The sequence below is a fragment of the Spinacia oleracea genome, chromosome 5 (genome assembly GCF_020520425.1).
Source record: "Spinacia oleracea cultivar Varoflay chromosome 5, BTI_SOV_V1, whole genome shotgun sequence".
NCBI classification, from domain to species: domain Eukaryota; kingdom Viridiplantae; phylum Streptophyta; class Magnoliopsida; order Caryophyllales; family Amaranthaceae; genus Spinacia; species Spinacia oleracea.
In genome coordinates this window covers 27041134-27063016 of record NC_079491.1, presented here as the reverse complement: position 1 = coordinate 27063016, position 21883 = coordinate 27041134, and the positions used below count along the sequence as shown (strand labels likewise).

The 21883-nt window shown below is 35.5% G+C and overlaps 1 protein-coding gene across 1 annotated transcript; it reads left to right on the top strand.

Annotated features, from left to right (window-relative positions):
• The first annotated feature begins 17338 nt into the window (after positions 1–17338).
• LOC110785146 (40S ribosomal protein S26-1) lies at positions 17339–19632 on the top strand. The gene is made up of 5 exons (XM_021989590.2): positions 17339–17495; positions 17596–17688; positions 18091–18175; positions 18293–18423; positions 19366–19632. Exons 1-5 carry the CDS (start codon positions 17493–17495, stop codon positions 19453–19455), a joined length of 402 nt encoding a protein of 133 aa, XP_021845282.1. The 5' UTR covers positions 17339–17492; the 3' UTR covers positions 19456–19632.
• The last annotated feature ends 2251 nt before the right edge of the window (positions 19633–21883 follow it).

Sequence of the window (21883 nt, the reverse complement as noted above, 5' to 3'; positions counted from 1 at the left end):
CTTGTGTAAACAAACTGATAGACCACTTTAACACTTTTAAAAGTCGCCTACAGATATTTCTCCGTCTAAAACAATCAACAAAGATTCCCAATCAACTTCTAATCATTCACCACAATAATAGAGCACTCTAAATACATCCTAAACATATTTAGAACATTCCTCAATATCCAAACTTAATTACTAAATCTCCTAGCATAGTGAATACTTCACTAACGATCACGAATCATCACTAATCCCAATATAACACGCAATTTACAATTTCCAGCAATATAAAAAAAATTCAAACTAATCCAAAATATATCCAACATACTTAAAATCATAAAAATCATAGCTTTAATAATTCATAAACATCCTACCATGATTTAAAATCATTAAAACCTTAAAAATTCATACTTAAATAATTAAAATCCTTATTTAATTCAATCATATAAATCTGAAAATCAAATAATTTAATTATTTAAGTCAAGAAAACATAAAATTAATTAATTAAACATAAATTAGTTACATGGGTTTAGAAATTACCCAAAGAGAGAGGAAGGGGAGTGCTGGCCGGCGGCAGACAACACACGGCAATAAGCCTGGCGGTGGCAGGGCTGGGCGACGCGGCTGGTGGCCGCCGGTGGCCGCGACGGTTGTGCAGTGGTCGAAAGAAGCCTGGGCGACCCGCGCTAGTGGAGGAGCGTGCGAGAGGAGCAAGAAAATAGAAAAGAAGAAGAAGGAGAACCCGACGGCCGGTGTAGTGGCGCTGCAACAGGTGGGCGGCGTGACACAGCAGGGATGGTGGTGGTAGGATCAGCGACGCCGGTGGAGCTGGTTTGAACAAACCATTCACGAGTGAGGAGAGCGAAAAACAAGAATAAAGAAAGAAAGAATGAGAGGGAAGAGAAGGAGAGAGATTACCGGCCACAGGGGACAGCGGCAAGGGACGATGGTGGTCCGACTGGCGGCTGAGAGCAAGGAGAGAAGCAAGGTTTTGGGTTTTGCTGGTTCACGTGAAGGAGAAAGAATAAGGAGGGTTTGGGATTTGAGTTTTACGTGAAGTAAAAACAAGAAGAGGGTTATGGGTTTACTTGGTGGTTTATTTAACTTGGGCTTTACTACTTGGGCTAAGATTAGGATTTAGTTTTAGTACTTGAATCTAAAACCGATTAAGGTTGCTTTCAAAATTCATACATGTTTTCGTAATTCAAATTCTTTTCAACATAAATTCTAAAACTATTTTTGATTTCATAAATCGTTAAAATATTTTGAATATAATAAAATAATATACATTAGTTATATATTTATTTCTAAAATTCATAAATTCTATTTGAATATAATTAACTATACGTTAAAATATATTAATAAAATGTATAAAATTACGGGGGATTATAATCTACCCCTCTTAAAAGAAGTTTCGTCCCGAAACTTGACACGAAAATTCCCACATTTTTCAAAAGTTTTCAACTTATTCTTACTGGAGAAGTACTTGTGCCACTAATGTGCACTCTTTTGCCAACTTAGAGTTGCTTGTGTTACTCATGAACACCTTTTTCTTATGCGGAGAATCTATTTGCTTTACATCAACATGTATAATTTGCTAAAATAAGCATAAAAATGCATAAAAACACCATAAAAATAGGTAAAAAGCGCGAATTTATATCGCATTCTACCCCTCTTAAAGAAAACGAGTTACGCCCTCGTAACTCATCTCAGGGAATAACTTTGGGTATTTCTTCCTCAACGAATTATGTCCTCAATACAATATTCTCACTAAACTCATTCCAACAAGTAAGACTTCTACAATTCTTTCCATACAGTGCCTCAACATGTGACATCGTAATACTTGCATGGTAACTATTGATGCATGAAAATTCAATCGAACCTAGGTGGCCTTCTCAATTACCCTTAAAATCCATAACACAGGTTCTCAACATATTTTCCGTTAGTAATCTTAGTGTGTCTATCGTTTGCAGGGTGGAAAGAAATACTCATTTTCAATGTTGTCCCCAAGATTTAACTGGACCTTATTGCCAAAATTTCAGACTTTTGTTCTCGGTAAGGATCTTACATGTTGCCCTGTAAAGGTAATGTCTCCAAATATTCGTAGATAACACCATAACAGCTAACTCTAGGTCATGGGTTTGGTAATTAGCCTTATAAGGTTTCAATTGACGCGACAACAGCTAAATCTAGAAAGCTTACACACATTTCTCACTTCACTTGAATTTCGATTCCTTTTTCAACAAGTTGGTCATTGGTTTTGCTTTCTTCCAAAAGTCCTTCACAACCTCCTATAATGGTCATCTAGGCTGATCAAGGGGAAAACTAGGTCGTTACTAGTCTCTCCTAATCAAACAAATTACCTAAACTAACCACTAAACACAAGTAAAGCGGTAAGCAAAGGTCGGAATCCACAAGGACTAAGGTGCGCTAATTTATGTTAATCGAACAACAAGCTAGGTCGAAACGGGGTTTTGGAAATTCACTAATCAAATAAAAATAATAAAACTAAACTAGGAAATCAAAAGTAAACGAGATTAGGGAATAGGTCAAACAACAACAAATCATGGAATGGACATAAAAGAGCCAAAACCGGGGAAGATTCACAAACACTACATGAATAGGCGTTGAATTCACAAATAGCTCCAACTATCTCCCGACATGCGAGCAATTTCCCTAAGAATCAAACATGAACTCCCGTTCTACGCTATCATCCCGGGGTAAGTTAAAGTCCAATTCAACCAAATAGTCAAGTTTAGGTCTTTAATCCCTTTCCAACCCAACTAGACTACTCCAATCAATCATGGAACACTTAATTGATCAAGTTAAATGCAACATGTATCGGAAATGCTTAAACATGTAATAATTTAATCATGAAAATCCCTAATTTCTAATCACAAACACCCAAACCAATCAATGTTGAGTTTTCACCAAACCCTAATCAAAACACTACTCCATAATCATAAAAATTAGAAATTTAAAGAAATTAACAACTAAAAACATGATTCTAAACATTAACAATAACTAATCTAAACATGGATTAAACTTGTAATCCCCCGTAATTTTATAAATTTTATTAATATATTTTAACGTATAGTTAATTATATTTAAATAGAATTTATGAATTTTAGAAATAAATATGTAATTAACGAATATTTATTTTGATACGTTTTAAATATTTCAACGATTTATGAAATTAAAATAATTTTAGAATTTTATGTTGAAAAGAATTTGAATTAAGAAAACACGTTCGAAATTGAAAAACAATCCTAATCGGTTTTGGATTCAAGTTCTAAAACTAAATCCTAATTCTAGCCCAATTGGGTGAAGCCCAAAGTAATAAAACCCAAAACTCTCTCCTACCTTCATTTTCAATTTTACGTAAAAACAATAAACCAACAAAAATCCTTCTCTCCTTCAAGGATTTTCACTTGAACTGTGAATTGCTCCCCCTTACTGCTACTGCCCAGCCGCCGCCGCCCTTCCGGCGACCAACCACCCGACCACTAGTCGTTCTCCGGTCGGTAACCTCTTCCTTCTCCCTGTATTGCTTCGTTCTTTCTTTCTCTCTCGTTTTTTTCTCTCCTCCTTCATAAGTGGTTCTGTTTTCTTGCACAACCGCCACAGCCGCCGCACCACAGCCGCCAAATTCCTGCGTCGAGACGCCCTGCCGCCGGCGAGCCTCACTCTTTCATATCTCCCTCTCGCTCGTGGAACTCTTCCACTTTGCTGCTTCTTTGTTCTTGCTCACAGCCACGTGCGGCCACCTAACCAACCACTGCACGGCTACCAGCGCTCGCCGCCAGTCGCGGCACCTCCCCTACTCGCCGCCGCGCCACCCTGTCCACCGGCAGCCTCTTGTTTTCTTCTTTGTTGGGTTATTTCTTAAACCCTAAGCTAATTAAATTAAATGTTTTAATTATATTATTAATTAAATTTATGTTTTGATTGAATTAAATTTATGATTTTTGTGTATTATTTATGAATTTCAGATTTTAATATTGCATAATTGAATTATTAATTTTTAGATTTCACAATTCGATTGAAACAAGAATTTTAATTATTTAAGGCATGAATTTTAATGTTTTAATGGTTTTAAATCATGGTAGAATGAGTATGAATTATTGAAACTATTATTTTTATGTTCTAAGCATGATAAGTTGGTTTTGGGAAGTTTGTAAACGAATTTATATTGCTGAAAATTTAAGTATGATATTTGCAAAGAGTTTTCAACGAATTTCAATCTTTAATTCAATAATTGTTATGCTAGAAAATCAAATATTCAAGTTTTGTTATTGGAGAAAAGTTCTAAATATGTTTAAGATGTAGTTAGAATGTGTTAGTATAGTTGTGAATGATTAGAAGTTGATTGGGAATATTTGTTGGTTGTTTTAGGCGGAGAATTCTCTTTAGGCGACTTTTGAATTCGTTAAAGTGGCCTATCAGTTTGTTTACACAAGGTACGTACATACCTGTGTGCTTGGATGTGTGTTGCATTGAGAATATGATGAATATATTTATGAACTTGTTTATGTTGGAGTTTCATGTTCAATGTCGTTGAATTAATGCGTTGAGCATAGAACTTTATTTATAAGAATTGAATCATGTTAGCATGGAATATTGATGCAAGCATGTTGGTTTTGGGGAACTTTATAGTATTTAATATTGGTTTAGATCTTTATTGATCGTTGTTCCTCTTTAGATTTTCACTACTTTATAAGGGCCGAGGACCTTGTTTGGTAGTTGAACCTTATACCTAATAAAGGTTTTTAAATATGGATAAAGGAAGGATTAAAATAGTTGGAATTGGCTCTTGGTTGAACGTTGTGATCACTTATTTATTTCAAAGATAAAAGAAGTTGTGTTTACTTGTTGAATATAATATTTATGTTTGATGAGTCGTAACCAAGTATTAAAAGTTAAGTCATGTAAAGTGAAAATGAGTAGCAATAGCTTTAGACTGTGCACGTCTAAAGTGACGGACAATCAGGAGTTGGGGTCATGGGTAGCCTATGGCTTTTTCTGGGGCCAGATTGATCACCGGTTCTATTTTTATTTAAAAGTCCCTCGATATCGCAGGTCATTGGGGTTTACGGAGTCGCGCCCGTACCTCGTCTTCCTTAGTGAAGAAGAAGAAGTTTCTAGTAGCAACTCGGTCCATTGACTATTTCAATTAAAATAATGTTATTGTTATAATAGTCTAGTCCAGTCTAGCCTAGTCTAGTCAAGTGTGGTATTCAAATTAATATGTGTTGTTTGCCCTTACTTATCGTTTATTAGTATCATGTTAAGATTGTTTTTGTTTTAGTATGTAGTACTCAGCTTTGCTGATTACGTGTTTTTGCTTGTGCATGTTGATCATGGCTATGCCTTATTGATCCTGTGATGACCCAATCTTTGGTGAGCAGTCTCTAAGGATCAATAAGCATTGTCCATCTACAGGTTTGAAGATGATGCATCATGGGGATCGGGATTAGAGAGCTTGTATTTAGTTTTGTTTTGCTAAGTAACTTGGTTTGTTAATTTAGACTTTAAACTTATCGTACTATTTATATTCCCTTATTTTCGTTGGTTGGTTTTTGGGATTAAACCTGTAATCGATTATTCATAAACCTAAAGTTAGTTTTATGTTTTCCGCTGCAAAATTCTGAATAAGCCGTTACGTTTTCACACGGGCGATAATGCCTTGATAGTTCTCTACGTTTTATATTAAAAGATTATTTTAGAAAAGAGAGAATTGTCGGGGTGTTACAAAACTAAACATGAACAATTAAGATAAATAAAACAAAATAAATCAAGCAATAAATGAAAACAATAAATAAGGAGAGAGAGAGAGAGTAAGAAATTGCTCATTGATTAATTGGTTGATCCTTCAATACAAGTTGTCACCCTTGAAATTAAAAAGCCCCAAAATTTCCATTGATTTTCCTCACTTTCTCACTCTAAACTAAACTAATGAAAACCCTAAAAAATGAGAGAACTAAAACTAAAATATGTACATCCTTCAAAGAGAAAATAATAAAGTATTAATACTAAAGCCTAAAAGAAAATAAAAAGAGAAAAGGAAAAAGAAGAAAAAAAAAAGATTAAAACAAAAGAAAGAAGATTAAAAGATGGAGAAAAGAAAACAAAAAATAAAGAAATAAAAAGAATCAAAACCCCCCTCAAAAATGTCAGACCCCTCCTCTTTCCCTTATTTCCTAAACCCCGTAGCTCCCTCAGGCCCACGAAACCACACTCCAATCCACCTTCGTCGTTTTTCTTTCAACTAGTTGTTGGCCCGTGCGCTAGCGCGCACGGTCCCCCAAGATATAGAAAAATAATTCCCGAAACGCAATGTAAATCCCAAGCCTTATTTGCATATAAAAACAGTTGAGTGGTTGTTCATGCTTAACAATAGAGCAGTTGAATCTCTAAGTTATTACCTTCTCGTTTCTTAAACCTAAAGATATAAGAATACACTATACTTCAAACTATATAGTGTTTTCACTTGATGATTAACCTCTTTGCACTTGGGAGGATTCACGCAAATGACTTTTTTGCAGCATTTCGAGGATCTAATAGTTGGAAATTTCTGTGTTCGTGCTTATGATATCATGACAGCATGCAAGACATATGTTGATGGTGTTGATTTAGGGTACGACGATAATATATGTCTTCAAGAGAGAGACAATACTCTGAAGACCAATTGGTCAAACTTCAAAGAAGAGGTTGCCAAAATAATGAGATTGTTCTCAAACATGTCGTCAATGATGCCTCCAAGGAGTGTGAGAAGTTTCAGAACTAATGTATAACTCTTATATCCTATACTTTTGATTGCACAACAAATATTGACACAAATTTCGAAAAGCTTATAGTAAGTAGCACTTAAGCATTAATCTAAAATGCAATTAGTTGTGCAGATTTTGACAGAATTGTAGCCTTATAGGACAACTGCTATGCAATTTACTTGACTCAATCCGTAGTTACTCCAATGATGAGATTTTCTAGGACAATGGATTGTTCTCTCAATTGTCTTTCTTTTGTTTTTGTCCTTGGAAGGGATCAACTCCAAACAATTCCCGAGGCTAATTTTATGAAAGTTTGTATAGAAAAACAGTCAGAAATGAAGACCTCCCTCCCAATCAAAGGTAATTAGTAACCAAAACTACAACTCCCACAAGTCCAACCCCAATATCCCTTCCAAGAGTTCTGATCAGAAAAATATTACAGTTCATCTTTAAAATATCTCAACCCCGGGACCAATTATACAAAATCAGGAAAAAAAATTAAAAAAAAAAAAAAAAATGTAGACCGCTCAAGTAAGCCCGTATGGAAAATAGTTAGGTTGACACGCAAATATCAGGCTTCAGCCACTCCATTCCACAATTTTTGCAGTTAGGTTCCGTCACAAATGTTCTTACATTAATGAAGCTCTAGTGAAGGCTGCAAACTTTGAGCGGTCATCTTGAAGCATAACATGTGGATTTTCTTGTTCAACCTTGGATTAAAATTAAAAATAATTAGAATCAAGAAAAACATAAACGGTGATTCTCTAAGAACTTCTGCAATTTCACACAAAAGACAAAGATATAGTAGGATAGTGAATGACAAATTCAATTCCTGTGACCTCCTCACCACAAAACTAAAGGACTAGAAGGGGGAATTAGGTACCGAAATAGTAGTTACCAAGAAGTTGGAAGTTGGAAGTTGGAAAGGGAGAATAAAGGGTAGCCACAAATTTAGAAATTCTGCCAACTCCATACTAACGACCATTTAGTGTAAGATAATAACGAGAATGGTGAGGGAAATTGTGTATGATTTAGTAGAACTTCCTATATCGAAGTCCAAGGTAATGCTTAGTAATGAAAATCAAAGAAGAAAAACACATGTTTTCAAGTGGAAAGGTGAATGATTGTAAATTTGCAACACATAAAAACAAGTAATTTATTTTGGGAGGTTAGTAGCATAATTCGGGGTTGGGGGGAGAGACTACAAGGGTGTATACATAATGATGAAATAAGTAGGGTGAAGGTGAACATACCAGAGTTCCTTTCTCAAGAATAAAGATATTATCCATGATCATCACAGTTGAGATTCGATGAGCAATAGTGATAACAGTCATTCCTTGACATTCTCTAGATATGACGCTTTGTAGTATTGAAGCTGCCTGAATATCAATATTAGTTGTGCATTTGTCTAAGCATAACACCTTAAGCATCAGAGATCATTATCCAATCTGACAGTTTGTGTCGACTTCCAAATATTAACCCCGGAACAAAGTTTCTGGTTGACATGACACAAAAAGGCTAATGATAATATAATCGTAGAAACATTTCTAGAAATTACTTAAATATGTCTCAAACTATTTGTGATTGTATTTAATGCAGCAAACCTTGGAAGACTTCAAATATGCTCGTGCAAGGCAGAGGAGTTGTCGTTGGCGAACAGAAAATGATTTCTCAGATTCCTTTATTTCCATATCCAATCCACCAGCTGCTTCTATCTCTACCTTAATGCGGCATTTCTCCAGAACTTCCCAGAGTTTCAGGTCATAATTCATTCGGAAAGGATCTAAATTTTCCCTAGATATAAAAGATTAACAATAATGAACACTTCTAGTCACTTGAAGCAGTTTGATGTCATCAAAAGGCATTTAAATCAGAAAAATGGTTTATACAAGCATAGGAATACAAAGCACGCGTCGTGTGTCAACAGCAAGACAACTCTTTCAATTGTCTAGCGACTCTAGCCATTGTAGAAGTGTGTATACATTAACTTATTGAGAAGAATGCATACTTAAGAGGCAACATGTTTACAAACACGGAACATATAAGTTTGGGTAGACATAATACTGTAATAGTCAACAGCTGATAACACTCAGCTTAAATCAGTCAGATATTTAACGAAGTTCATAAATTTAAATAAACTCTCCAATTTGATGTTTTAAACTTCACCTCACAGATCCTTGAAATAAGAAATGAATTTGGGGGCAACAACAAATCTTGAGCGAAGATCTCTAACGGAAACAAGGTCTATGTTTACATCATCGACCAATATACGCCCTCGCATATTGGGTTCGGGCGGAAAAGGGTATTTACAATGCTATAATTTCCAGCACCGGTCCTTTCAATGATTCCAACATGCACAATAGTCAAAACTTGTCAATTTCATAGTATAGATGGAAGTTAAGGCCAACTTCATGCACAATGTGAGCTCAAAACAAAGTCAGCTTACTTTAATCAATAGGATCACAAACTGGAGTATGTCTTAGCAAGTAACTGATGTAGTGATGAGTTTTATCCATCATATTCTTTAACAAGAATGCAGAACAGCATCAGGCGGCTGAGGGCAAAAACAACACCTAGAGGTTGCGAAGCAGTAGGAACTGCAGTTTGAGATGGTAGAGAAGCAGCAACGACATTCCTCATAGAGATCACCCTTGCACCAGAATCACCAGAGGCGGTAACGCCACTATGCTCACCCTGTACCTTTTCCACCAGCAGTTCTTGCACCAACTGCAAAGAATAATGAAGCGACCGGTGTCCCTATATCATGAGCAATTCCGAGTTACCAAAAGATATTTAAGTACAGAAGCAGACTAAAAAATATCATGTAATTTTTTATGATATAATAGGGATCTTCTTACCAGCATGTATGTGAATGTTTATATTCCTAGGAGCACTTCTAATTATCCCAGCTAGAACAGAAGTCCATGTATTTGTAGCAGAAACTATAGGAGCGTTGAACATCGGGCTGGTTTAATGAGGGAAAGGCTGCAAGTATAACATACATACATTTATTTAGTGGAATGACCCAGTCGCAGTCACAGTATTCACAAACAAGAAATTATCAGCATACAGATTTATAAAAAATGTAAAGTTTCCACTTGTAGGCCCTTGCTTTGTCTCGTTATATATAAAAATAATAATAAAGGTAATTATCACAAACGACCTTATGTTATTATATAACTATATATCTATAATCCGTGATCTTAAAACTAACAATCTGTGAAGTTTACAGAAATACTAAAATCGCACATTTCTCTTATGTGACAAACTGGACATGAAATATGACCCAAAATGAATTAGAAAATCAGAGAGGACAAAAAAGTAGTGAATAAAGGAAGTTATAATACCATTGATCAAGTTAAAAACATAGAAAAAGGTAGTAATGTTGTAAGATTCATTGTTGGCTGCAATATTGGGCTTACTACTACAACGACGTTTATTGATACAATGTCAATGCCATTCTCTTTGGTGAATTTCCCTGCAGCTTCTTCGGCTAAGGTTTTTGACAGCAAATAACATTCATGTATAAGACAACTAAAAAAATACAACTATATAAGTGCCTAGCTAATTAAGTATACTATGTAAATCAGACATATTATTTTGCCTTATCTAATCCCATGATTCACAATTATCATAAAAAAACAAAGCAAAATCATACATACCCCTTTTCTGCCCTTACAATTTTATGGATAACAAAACCAAATTTCATCAACCAACGTCTCATTGGTAAGAGGTACATCAGTGTGTACAATTGCTATAGAATATGTGAAGATCACTCTCTTGACGGATGTAGTTTTAGCACATGAGGCCAGCACACTTAGCATTCCCTTCACAGCGGGATCAATCACTTCTGCCTGGAAACCAGAAATCCAGAAATTACAGAGGTGTAACAAATACAACTTGATTAATGGTATTATAACTTCCTTTGTTCAACATGAAGGCTTTATCCAAATTTTCACTTGTATCAATCTAGATCAGATTAAGTCCGTAAATATCGAAGTTACCTTTTTGGAATGCTTTCAAAATCAACATAAGTAGCTACAAGAATCTTAGTAGAATCTCGTTCGGCAAATTCACTTGTATCTTGTAATTTCATACACAAGTTGTTGTTTACTTGTTCGTTTCATGATCAAACAACTGGCAATAGTAATAACCAACATGCTAGTTTTCTTCTTTAAGACTGCTAAGGCTAACCTTTAAATCACAAGCCTAAACTCGGAAATTGTAACAGTAATAACTAACAGACTAATTGTGTATACTATTCCTTGCATCAGCTAGTTCCTTTACTATATCCCTTGCCTGAAAGCTAAGAAGTCTAACAACTTATGGATAGACGCAAAACCATCATCGATTTCATTTTTTTAGGCCAAAGAGATATAAAATATCTCTTGAAGAAGATGGGTGTTATCTTAAAATTATTCCTAGTCTATAAAAAATAATTTGTTATGAAGTCTTATAATTTAGGGTTTCTCAACTATTACACTCAAAAATATCAACTCAAAAAACCTAAAAGTTTGCAAATCTCACTTCTAAGCTGCTACAAAGTCATTATCCACAAGCATTTGAGAAAATTGACAGACGACAAGTAGTGTTCAAACATACATGTCCCTTAGCCTATAGACTATGAAGTGGGTATACACTAATTGGACAATAAAACAAACTCAAAACAGAGCTAACAAAAAACCCAACAGAATCTATCTATCATATTAGAAACTCACGGTTTTTGAGTCAATAAAAATACAAATAAATCAACAGATAATCCAAAAAAATCGATAAAAAATAGATAAGCTAAGAAAATTGAGAGAGGAAAAATGCAGAATTGAGAGCATTTAGTCAAAGTAATCAAAAAATTAACAACAAATGAAAAATTAAAGGCATATAGTGAATTAATCGAAAATCAACAACACATTAACACATGCACCTTGTCGGGGATCTAAAGCCTGTGTAGTCTTAATCGTTGAAGTCGAAAATGATGAAACTTTGCATAAATCCTAAATCCTATCAACCTAAAATGAATCAAATCCGATCAACCTAAACTGAATCTGAAGAAAACAATAATGAAAAAAAAGAGAAACTGATGGAGATGAGAAGATGTAACTGAACTCATCATTCTCGCCTTGAGTAAGCCTAGCAAAGGAGAGAGAAGTGGCAGGTAAGAAGAGGGAGGAGAGGTCCGAAAGCAGGAGGGTAAGGAGGAGAGGGTAAAAGGGCCACGCAGCACAATCAAAAGGTAAGGGGGCAAAATGTAATTACACTGTCTATAAGGAAGAAGACAAAAAATATTTGTGAATGAAAGTGGGGACTTAAACGTAAATTCACTATTATAGGAATAGTAAATCAAAGTCCTTGCTTTTATAAGTGTTAAGATTCAGATGGAGGGATGCTCCTCTCCTTTGCAGCTCCATCATCCTCCACAATCGTGAACGCTCATCTTCATCAATTAAGAACATCCACTTCAATCAATGGCCCGAATTCGCTGCTCCCTTACTTCAATCGAACGACACAATTGCTGCAGCGCTCATCAATCAATCGCAACCGTAAGGTTTCATATTCCGTCCAATCAAACACGCTCAAATGCTTCTAATCATCACCATCGAATCGTGTCCGTAGAATTTCATTTAATCCGTACCAATTTGAGCGCTCAAATGTTCGGTCGAACCTGAAAAAGGTCCGGCGAACTTAGTGGTGGTCCGGTCGAACTTAGTGGTGGTTTGGGCGAACTTAGTGGTGGCACAAAAGAATGGGACAACCCTCGTGGAATATAGTGAAGTTACTTCCTCCTGTTAGCAACATGTTAGCAACATTATGTAACACCCCGACAATTCTCTCTTTTCTAAAATAACTTTTTAACATAAAACGTAGAGAATTATCAAGGCATTATCGCCCGTGTGAAAACGTAACGGCTTATTCAGAATTTTGCAGCGGAAAACATAAAACTAACTTTTGGGTTTATAAATATTCGATTACATGTCAAATCCAAAAACCAATCAACGAAAAATAAGGAAATATAAATAGTACGACAAGTTTCAAGTCCAAATTAACAAACCAAGCCACTTAGCAAACAAAACTAAATACAAGCTCTATAATCCCGATCCCAATGATGCATCATCTTCAAACCAGTAGATGGCAACGCTTATTGATCCTTAAAGACTGCTCACCAAAATGGGTCATCACAGGATCAATAAGGCATAGCCATGATCAACACACACAAACAAAGCACGTAATCAGCAAAGATGAGTACTACATACTAAATCAATAATAATCCTAACATGATTCTATTAAACGATCAATCCTAACATGATACTAATAAAACATAAATAAGGGCAGGCAAAACATATTAATTTGAAGATCACACTTGACTAGACTAGGCTAGACTAAAACTTTTATAATAATAATATTATTTTAATTGGAATAGACAATGGACCGAGTTTTCAAGCTAGAGACTTCACTAAGGAAGACGAGGTACGGGCGCGACTCCGTAACCTCAGTGACCTGCGATATCGAGGAACGTTTGAATAAAAATAGGACACGGTGATCAATCCGGTCCGAGATAAAGGCCATGGGCTACCACCATGAACCCCAACTCCTGTTTGTCCGTCACTTTAGACGTGCACAGTCTAAAGCTATTGCTACTCAGTTTCACTTTACATGATTTACAAATTGAAACTCTGTTATGACTCAACAATCACATAAGGCATACAATCCACATTTATTCACAACTGTTTTTATCTTGGAATTAAGTAAGTGATCACAAAGGCATCAAACAAGACTCATTCCAATTAAATCCAACCTTTCCTTTAATACTGATCAGCCCCTCTATATGGGTATAAGGTTTCAACTTACTAAACAAGGTTCTCGGCCCTCATAAAGTAGTGAAAAGCTAAAAGGGAACAACAATCAATCGATCTGAATCAATATATATAAAGTAATCTAGTGTTCCCAATCAAATATGTTTGCATCAATCATCTGCTAACATGTTATAATCCTCATAACGAAATATATATGTTCAACATGTCCATCCAACAATATTAAACATGAAATTCCAACACAATCAAGTTCATCAACAAATTTCAACTTGGTTTCAACAGATAACACACATTCCAAGCACACAGGTATGTACGTACCTTGTGTAAACAAACTGATAGACCACTTTAACACTTTTAAAAGTCACCTACAGATATTTCTCCGTCTAAAACAATCAACAAAGATTCCCAATCAACTTCTAATCATTCACCACAATAATAGAGCACTCTAAATACATCCTAAACATATTTAGAACATTCCTCAATATCCAAACTTAATTACTAAATCTCCTAGCATAGTGAATACTTCACTAACGATCACGAATCATCACTAATCCCAATATAACACGCAATTTACAATTTCCAGCAATATTAAAAAAAATTCAAACTAATCCAAAATATATCCAACATACTTAAAATCATAAAAATCATAGCTTTAATAATTCATAAACATCCTACCATGATTTAAAATCATTAAAACCTTAAAAATTCATATTTAAATAATTAAAATCCTTATTTAATTCAATCATATAAATCTGAAAATCAAATAATTTAATTATTTAATTCAAGAAAACATAAAATTAATTAATTAAACATAATTAAACATAAATTAGTTACATGGGTTTAGAAATTACCCAAAGAGAGAGGAAGGGGAGTGCTGGCCGGCGGCAGACAACACACGGCAATAAGCCTGGCGGTGGCAGGGCTGGGCGACACGGCTGGTGGCCGCCGGTGGTCGCGACGGTTGTGCAGTGGTCGAAAGAAGCCTGGGCGACGCGCGCTAGTGGAGGAGCGTGCGAGAGGAGCAAGCAAATAGAAAAGAAGAAGAAGAAGGAGAACCCGACGGCCGGTGTAGTGGCGCTGCAACAGGTGGGCGGCGTGACACAATAGGGATGGTGGTGGTAGGAGCAGCGACGCCGGTGGAGCTGGTTTGAACAAACCATTCACGAGTGAGGAGAGCGAAAAACAAGAAGAAAGAAAGAAAGAATGAGAGGGAAGAGAAGGAGAGAGATTACCGGCGACAGGGGACAGCGGCGAGGGACGACGGTGGTCCGACGGTGGTCCGACTGGCGGCTGAGAGCAAGGAGAGAAGCAAGGTTTTGGGTTTTGCTGGTTCACGTGAAGGAGAAAGAATAAGTAGGGTTTGGGATTTGAGTTTTACGTGAAGTAAAAACAAGAAGTGGGTTATGGGTTTACTTGGTGATTTATTTAACTTGGGCTTTACTACTTGGGCTAAGATTAGGATTTAGTTTTAGTACTTGAATCTAAAATCGATTAAGGTTGCTTTCAAAATTCAAACATGTTTTCGTAATTCAAATTCTTTTCAACATAAATTCTAAAATTATTTTTGATTTCATAAATCGTTAAAATATTTTGAATATAATAAAATAAATATACATTAATTATATATTTATTTCTAAAATTCATAAATTCTATTTGAATATAATTAACTATACGTTAAAATACATTAATAAAATGTATAAAATTACGGGGGATTACACATTAAGGGTAGGTTACAAGAAGCATGTGAAATTTATTTTCGTGCTAAGTATCATAGGGATAAATTTCCTTCAAGTGACAACAAATCATCTAGAAATTTTGAGAAAGTACATTGTGATTTGTGGGTTCTTACAAACATGCCTCTTTTGTGGAGCCCGATATATTTTGACAATAGTGGATGATTTTTCACGAGTTGTCTGGATTTATTTGTTGGTAGATAAAACTGAAGCTTTCCGCATGTTCATGTCTTTCATTGCTATGGACTTATGGTGGTTCAAAGTGATTACGAGACTAAATTCAATTTATTACTTGATTATATTATTGTTACCAGGGTATTATTTCAAACCTCTTGTAGGATACACAACAAGAAAAATGGAATGGTTCGGAGAAAGCACAAATACATTTTAATTGCAAGGAGGCCATCATACCACTGGAATATGACAAGTTCGATTCAACCCCGCTGATTATACCATTGTTCACACCTGCTTGCAACATCGCAGTTGGGTCAACACTATCAAATATTCAAATGGACTGACGCCTAATAGATGAAATTCAAGTACTCCTTTCGTCTCTTAATACTCGCACCGCTTTCCTTTTCGGGCCGTCCCTTAATACTTGCACCGCTTCTATAAATGAAAATTTATACCAATATTATATTATTTCTCACACTTACTTACTAACCCCACCTACACCCTATTCCCTACAAAAAATCATTTAAAAATTCACACCCACACTCACCACTTTCCACCTCTTACCCATTTTCCACTAACTATATTAAAAAAATACCCACTATCAACTAACACTCATTAAATTAATAAGTCAATTTAAATGTCTTAAACTCCGCATCGGTCAAACCGGTGCGAGTATTAAGGGACGGATGGAGTATCATTCAAGTTTGAATTAAGTTGTGCTAGCTAATCCCATCTATACCTACTCTATACCTAGTCTATAAAAAGTGTAACCATAGATTATTATATGCCAAGTGGCATCTCCTTCCTTCATCAATCAATTTGATTTTTTTTTCAATTTTTCCTTTTGGTGTTCGCTATTTTTACAACTCCGATCTTCCACTTCATCTTTGTCATTCAACATCAATTCACTATTTAATACCTATATTCATTCAACATTTTCACCCCATCTCCCTCTTTAACACTAGAAATGAATTTATTTATTAAATTCATACGAAGTATAATATTTCAACCTTCAAATTCTACACCTTTTTAAATAAAGAATTCCAACTAAAATAACAATCCTCATTAAAATTAGAACTTTAAAAGATGGCTAAACAATCCTTGTATAACTACCCGTTCTTTGAACGGGCACAAGAGCTAGCTAGCTTTAATTTATGAGGTCTACTTTCTTCGTCATTCTTTACTTCGTCATTCTTTACAAATATACAACCTCAATCATAAATGTGAACAATATACTTCCTCCGTTCCGGAAATATCGCACCATGGTTGACTTTTACTCATCTAACCATTATTTTGACTCTTAATATCTCAAATCGTGTGCAACTAAAAATTATAAAAAAAAATAATATTTAGAAAATATATATCGATACGAATCGAACATGACCCTATATGACTAAAATTTTCTTACGTACGAATCACAAAAAATAGTCAAAGTCGTAGTGTGAATAGTGTAAAAAACAAATGGTGCGATATTTGCGGAACGGAGAAAGTATATCGTTAGAGGTGGTAAATTGATCGTTTGGGTTGAGTAAAGGTCCAACCCATTCGGGTTGAGCAAGATTCAGGAGAGGAAACCTTTTCGGAAGACAAGTCTAGTCCATTTTAATTCTATTGAAAACTAACTTATTGAGTGAAATTATTCAAGTTTCCACTCATTTGATTTCTAGCGAATCAATTTGGGTCGGATATGTTCTCGTCATTCGGTTTGGGATATTGGTCAAGTCTATTTTATTTCGGGTTACCAGTTCGGATACGATCTGGGTTCATGTTGGGCCATTTAGGTCGGAAAATTAGGATTGTGTCTATTTTCCGAAGTCTATAAAATTAGGATTGGGTCTATTGGGCTAATTACCTTCTCACTTTAGTTAAACAGACCAGCCCAAAATAATTATGGAGTATAACCCAATCTCTAGATTTCGGTTTACTACTATTTCCACCCCCCTTCTTCCTCCGCATAAACCCTAAAGAGGAGCTCCGCCGTTGAGTGTGCAGATCGCCATTGTTAGGTTTTCGAAGCTTTCATCGCCATGGTTTGTGTTCCTTTTCAATCTCCTTAATTTCTTTCCAATTCGATCTTCATTTTTCGTTCTCTGATTGCATTCTCTTTTGTATTGTGTGTGACTTCATCAGACTGTCAAGAGGAGAAATGGAGGTCGAAACAAGCATGGCCGTGGTCATGTTAATTTCATTCGCTGCTCTAATTGTGGAAAATGCTGCCCTAAGGTTACTTCCTTCGAAATTCTCTATCGTTTCTGCGTAATTTTGTTCAATTGGGTTACTTTCTGGTTGTTTGTTATGTAATTTCTCCAGTTCTTTTGTAATACTTTTAAGTTCTTCAATTCTTTGGTTTAGTTAAATGTTATGATCGTTGAGCAGATTTTTTTTTGATGTTTCGGTATGTTTGATTAAAAAATCATATTTTTGAGTATGTTAGTACTTGTCTTGTAAAGAGAATTGGATTATGTTAAAAAGTTTCGGTTTTACTGATTGCACTGTGTAATGATTATCTGTATAGCATGAAAACATTAATTATCAACTTCAAGGATAATACAATTAATACCATCAAATACGAGTAATGGTCATGATTTTGATGTGAATTCGTGCTGTTTTTTTTTCCGATCAAAGGATAAGGCGATCAAGAGGTTCCTTGTGAGGAACATTGTTGAGCAAGCTGCAGTTAGGGATGTCCAGGAAGCTTGTGTCTATGATGGTAAAGTTTTTGAGTCGATTTCAATGAGTTGTTGTTAGACGGTTTTCTCTTTGTTAGTTTCATTATTCTCAAGAGGAATAGTTTTCTAAATGTGATGTGTATTTTATGTAATTTTAGGTTACATTCTTCCTAAGCTCTACACCAAGATGCAGTACTGCGTCTCCTGTGCCATCCACTCCCATGTTGTCAGAGTTCGCTCAACCGAGAAGAGAAGGATTCGTGAGCCACCACAACGTTTCAGGCGCAGGGTATTGTCTCTTCACTGAGCATTTATCTTTCAAGAGTTTAGGACCACTGCTAATTGCTTGAGTCATACTTCTGTATTTGTTTAATACTACATTCTATATTGTACTTCGTGTGTGATATGATTCTGCATTCTCTTCCAAAATTGGGTGCGCTTATGAATATCGTTGCTTTTTCTTCTTTCTATGATTTTGCGTATAATGTATGTTTGATCTATAGCTACTAGCCTACTACAAGGTTATATCATATATTGGTGGCTATTCCTGGGCTCGTCACCTTGCTAACAAGTATGAAATATTTTAGATTAGCTGCAATAGTTTGAATCATACACGTTTCTACATCTTCTGTTATCTCATTACCAGTTCTGGTGTACCGATCTTATGCTTGAAATATTGGTGTGGTCCTGGATAGACAAAGTGTTGCCATGTTTTACCATTCTGATACTGCTGTGTGTCTCGAAAGTTAGGCAAGGTCTAGTCACTAGTGCATGGTTGTATACATATATCATGTATGTGTTTACAGAGGTTAAAACTGTGTAATTGTATTAGTTTGTTTTTAGTATCTGAAAGAATGGGTAATGGTTACTAAACGAGCTAGGCTTCGTTAGCCTTAGCCTGTTCGGATGCATAATAGTTCGTTTGTTGATTAGTGTAGAAAATGGAATAATGGTTTGATCTATTGATTAGTAGTCTGATACGAAGTATAATTTTTTGGTGATCGTGTTTCTTCTTCATTGAATAGCTGTTTTGTTGCTGTTAATTTTGAAGGGATTTTGACCTGCATTTTCCTTTTGTCAAAGAACCATGCGTTATGGTCTTGGACAATTTTTTTAAAGCTGGATTGAGGCTACTTTTGTGCATCTCTGATGGTTTTTTAATCTTATACTCTCGTAAGATTTGGAGGATGAATAACACACGGACTTATCTAAGTTTGTTTCCATTGATCAGGATGATGCTCCAAAGCCCGGTCAAGGTCAATCTCAAGGTCAAGGTCAAGCTCAAGCTCCTCGCCCTGGTGCTCCCCCTGCTAGAACTTGAGAATTTTCTGGCTAGTGAGTGAACAGTTGCCTCCTGGAAAACTCTTTGACTTCTGTAGTTTTTTACTCCTATTGTTGTAATGTTGGTTTATAAAACATGCTAAATTAGTATTGCCTTTTTTGACTCCATCAAATTTTGATAATTAGAAAAACTAGCAATACAGTTGTGTTCCTACAACTACATTCATGGTTGGATACTTGGATGATTGTTGTTATTTGTTCGTAATCGTCCATTTAAATTACATACGCATCAAATCCTGAAAACCTCGAAATTTGTGTTTCCTTTGTTTGAGATAATTCGTAGCAGGGGCGAAGCCAGACTTGGTCTAAGAGAGGTGGGGGAGGAATTAGAACCTTTGGAGTGAGAGGTGGGTACCAGATTCCAAGGGGATGGGGAGGAATTAGAACCCCTCTAGTATGAGATTCCATTCTAAAAATGCTCAACCAAACAATAAAATAGTTTGAATAGATACTAATTCTATTCTAACTCATTCCAATAAACCAACCAAACACCACCTAAGTGAACTTTATATCAGATTTACTAGTTTCAGGAGATGATTAGATAATATTCCGATGATTAGATAATATTGTAGCCATACAAAATATTAAACGGATTTTCATGAAATGATCACGAGGTTTGCGTTAATGCACCAAATACCCATAATGTTTCCAGAATGCACCAAATACCCCCGAGGTTTAAAACAATAACACAAAATAATTTTAATGAACATTCTCCCACTACAAGAAATTGTACTATTAACGACGGAAAATCCCGTCGCGAAAGGCCAATAATCGTTGATTAACGACGGGATTTCCTGTCGCGAACCCGTCATAAAAGGGGGCCGTCGTTAATAGGAATCCCGTCGTAAATCCGTCGTAAACCCGTCGTAAAAGACATTTGCGACGTTTATTCCCGTCATTGTTTGGTTGTTAGCCCCGTCGCAAAAGGCTTTTGCGACGGGATTTTTGACCCGTCGTAAATAGGTTGTCGTTAAATATACAAATTCTTGTAGTGTCCGTCCATTCCGTTAAGTCTCCGTTAGCGTGAATTAGTAACCGCTAAATTACTAATTCCCAAATTTCATTCCAAATACTATAATTCTTTCCTGAATAATCCCGCAAATTATTCCATTCCCATTTGCTTAAACACAACAAAGTTTAGATATTTGAGAACAAAACCCAGAAATTACCCTACTTTTTCAACTGGATTTGGTGGAAAATTGCATCAGAAAAGCTTGAAGTTTTCAATAATGGCCGCAACTCCTGGTCTAGTGCAAAAACCAGAGGAGGAACAGATTTGGGCTTGCGTTTATGGCGTTTAACGATGATGTCTTTGGGGGTGGAGAAAGAGAAGAGGCGGACGGAGATGGAACATGGTGGTGGGGCACGGTGGTGATATGGGTGGTAGCAGAAAGGCTCCTGGGAAGTAGAAAGAGTATAAAAAAAAGAATTTTTTAAAAAAAATTAGAGTTAAAGTTAACAGAAAATTTAGCGGAATGGACGGAAAATGCTCATTAAGGGCATTTTGTGTTATTGTTTTAAACTTCGGGGGTATTTAGTGCATTCTGGAAACATTAGGGGTATTTATTGCATTAACGCAAAACTCGGGGTCATTTCATGAAAAATCCGAATATTAATTGTGCTTTCTACTCATTCATATAACTTAATCCACTGCCGATCTACATAGTCAAATAAGTTAGTCATCAATGAACATAGCAATGTTGAGGTAGTTTTAATAACCATTAAGGCTCTGTTCTCTTCACTTTATTTTCACTTATTTCAGGTCTGATAAGAAAAGATAAGATAAGATAAAATAAGGGCCAATAAGATAAGATAAGATAAGATAAGTTCATGGTCAATGAGATAAGATAAGATAAGATAAGTTCAGGGCCAATAAGATAAGATAAGATAAGATAAAAGTCAATAAGTTCAGATAAGATAAGATAAGGGTCAATAAGTTCAGATAAGATAAGATAATGGTCAACAAGATAAGATAATATAAAACAAGATAAGTTCAGGGCCAATAAGATAAGATAAGATAAGTCAAATTCAGGTGAAGAGAACACTACCTAACATATATATGAATGAGACTTGGAGTATCATTATTGTAATTTAACAAAACACAATTCTAGATAGAAAGGTTGATAAATATATAAATCCTCATTGGAATTATATAATTCTACAAAACGAATTCGTTAGAAACATATACGAGTACTCTATAGAAGCTTTTATCATAAGGTTTCACAATTTTGCGACTTTGACTTTCTTGCATTTTACCCCGTAAAAGAAATCACAACAGGTCTTGTGCGCAACAAGTGCACATAAATATTAATGTGCACCAACCCTTCACACGTGCGAATTAATGAAACACGTGTGAAATAATGAAACAACGATGACTCCCCCAAACATTGATAGAAAATTTCACGCAA

Bases quoted from the DNA above. Each gene is read 5' to 3' on its own strand.
- LOC110785146 (XM_021989590.2), top strand. The intron at 17,689-18,090 runs GTTACTTCCTTC...TTCCGATCAAAG, and splicing joins GTGGAAAATGCTGCCCTAAG to GATAAGGCGATCAAGAGGTT. The intron at 18,176-18,292 runs GTAAAGTTTTTG...ATGTAATTTTAG, and splicing joins GGAAGCTTGTGTCTATGATG to GTTACATTCTTCCTAAGCTC.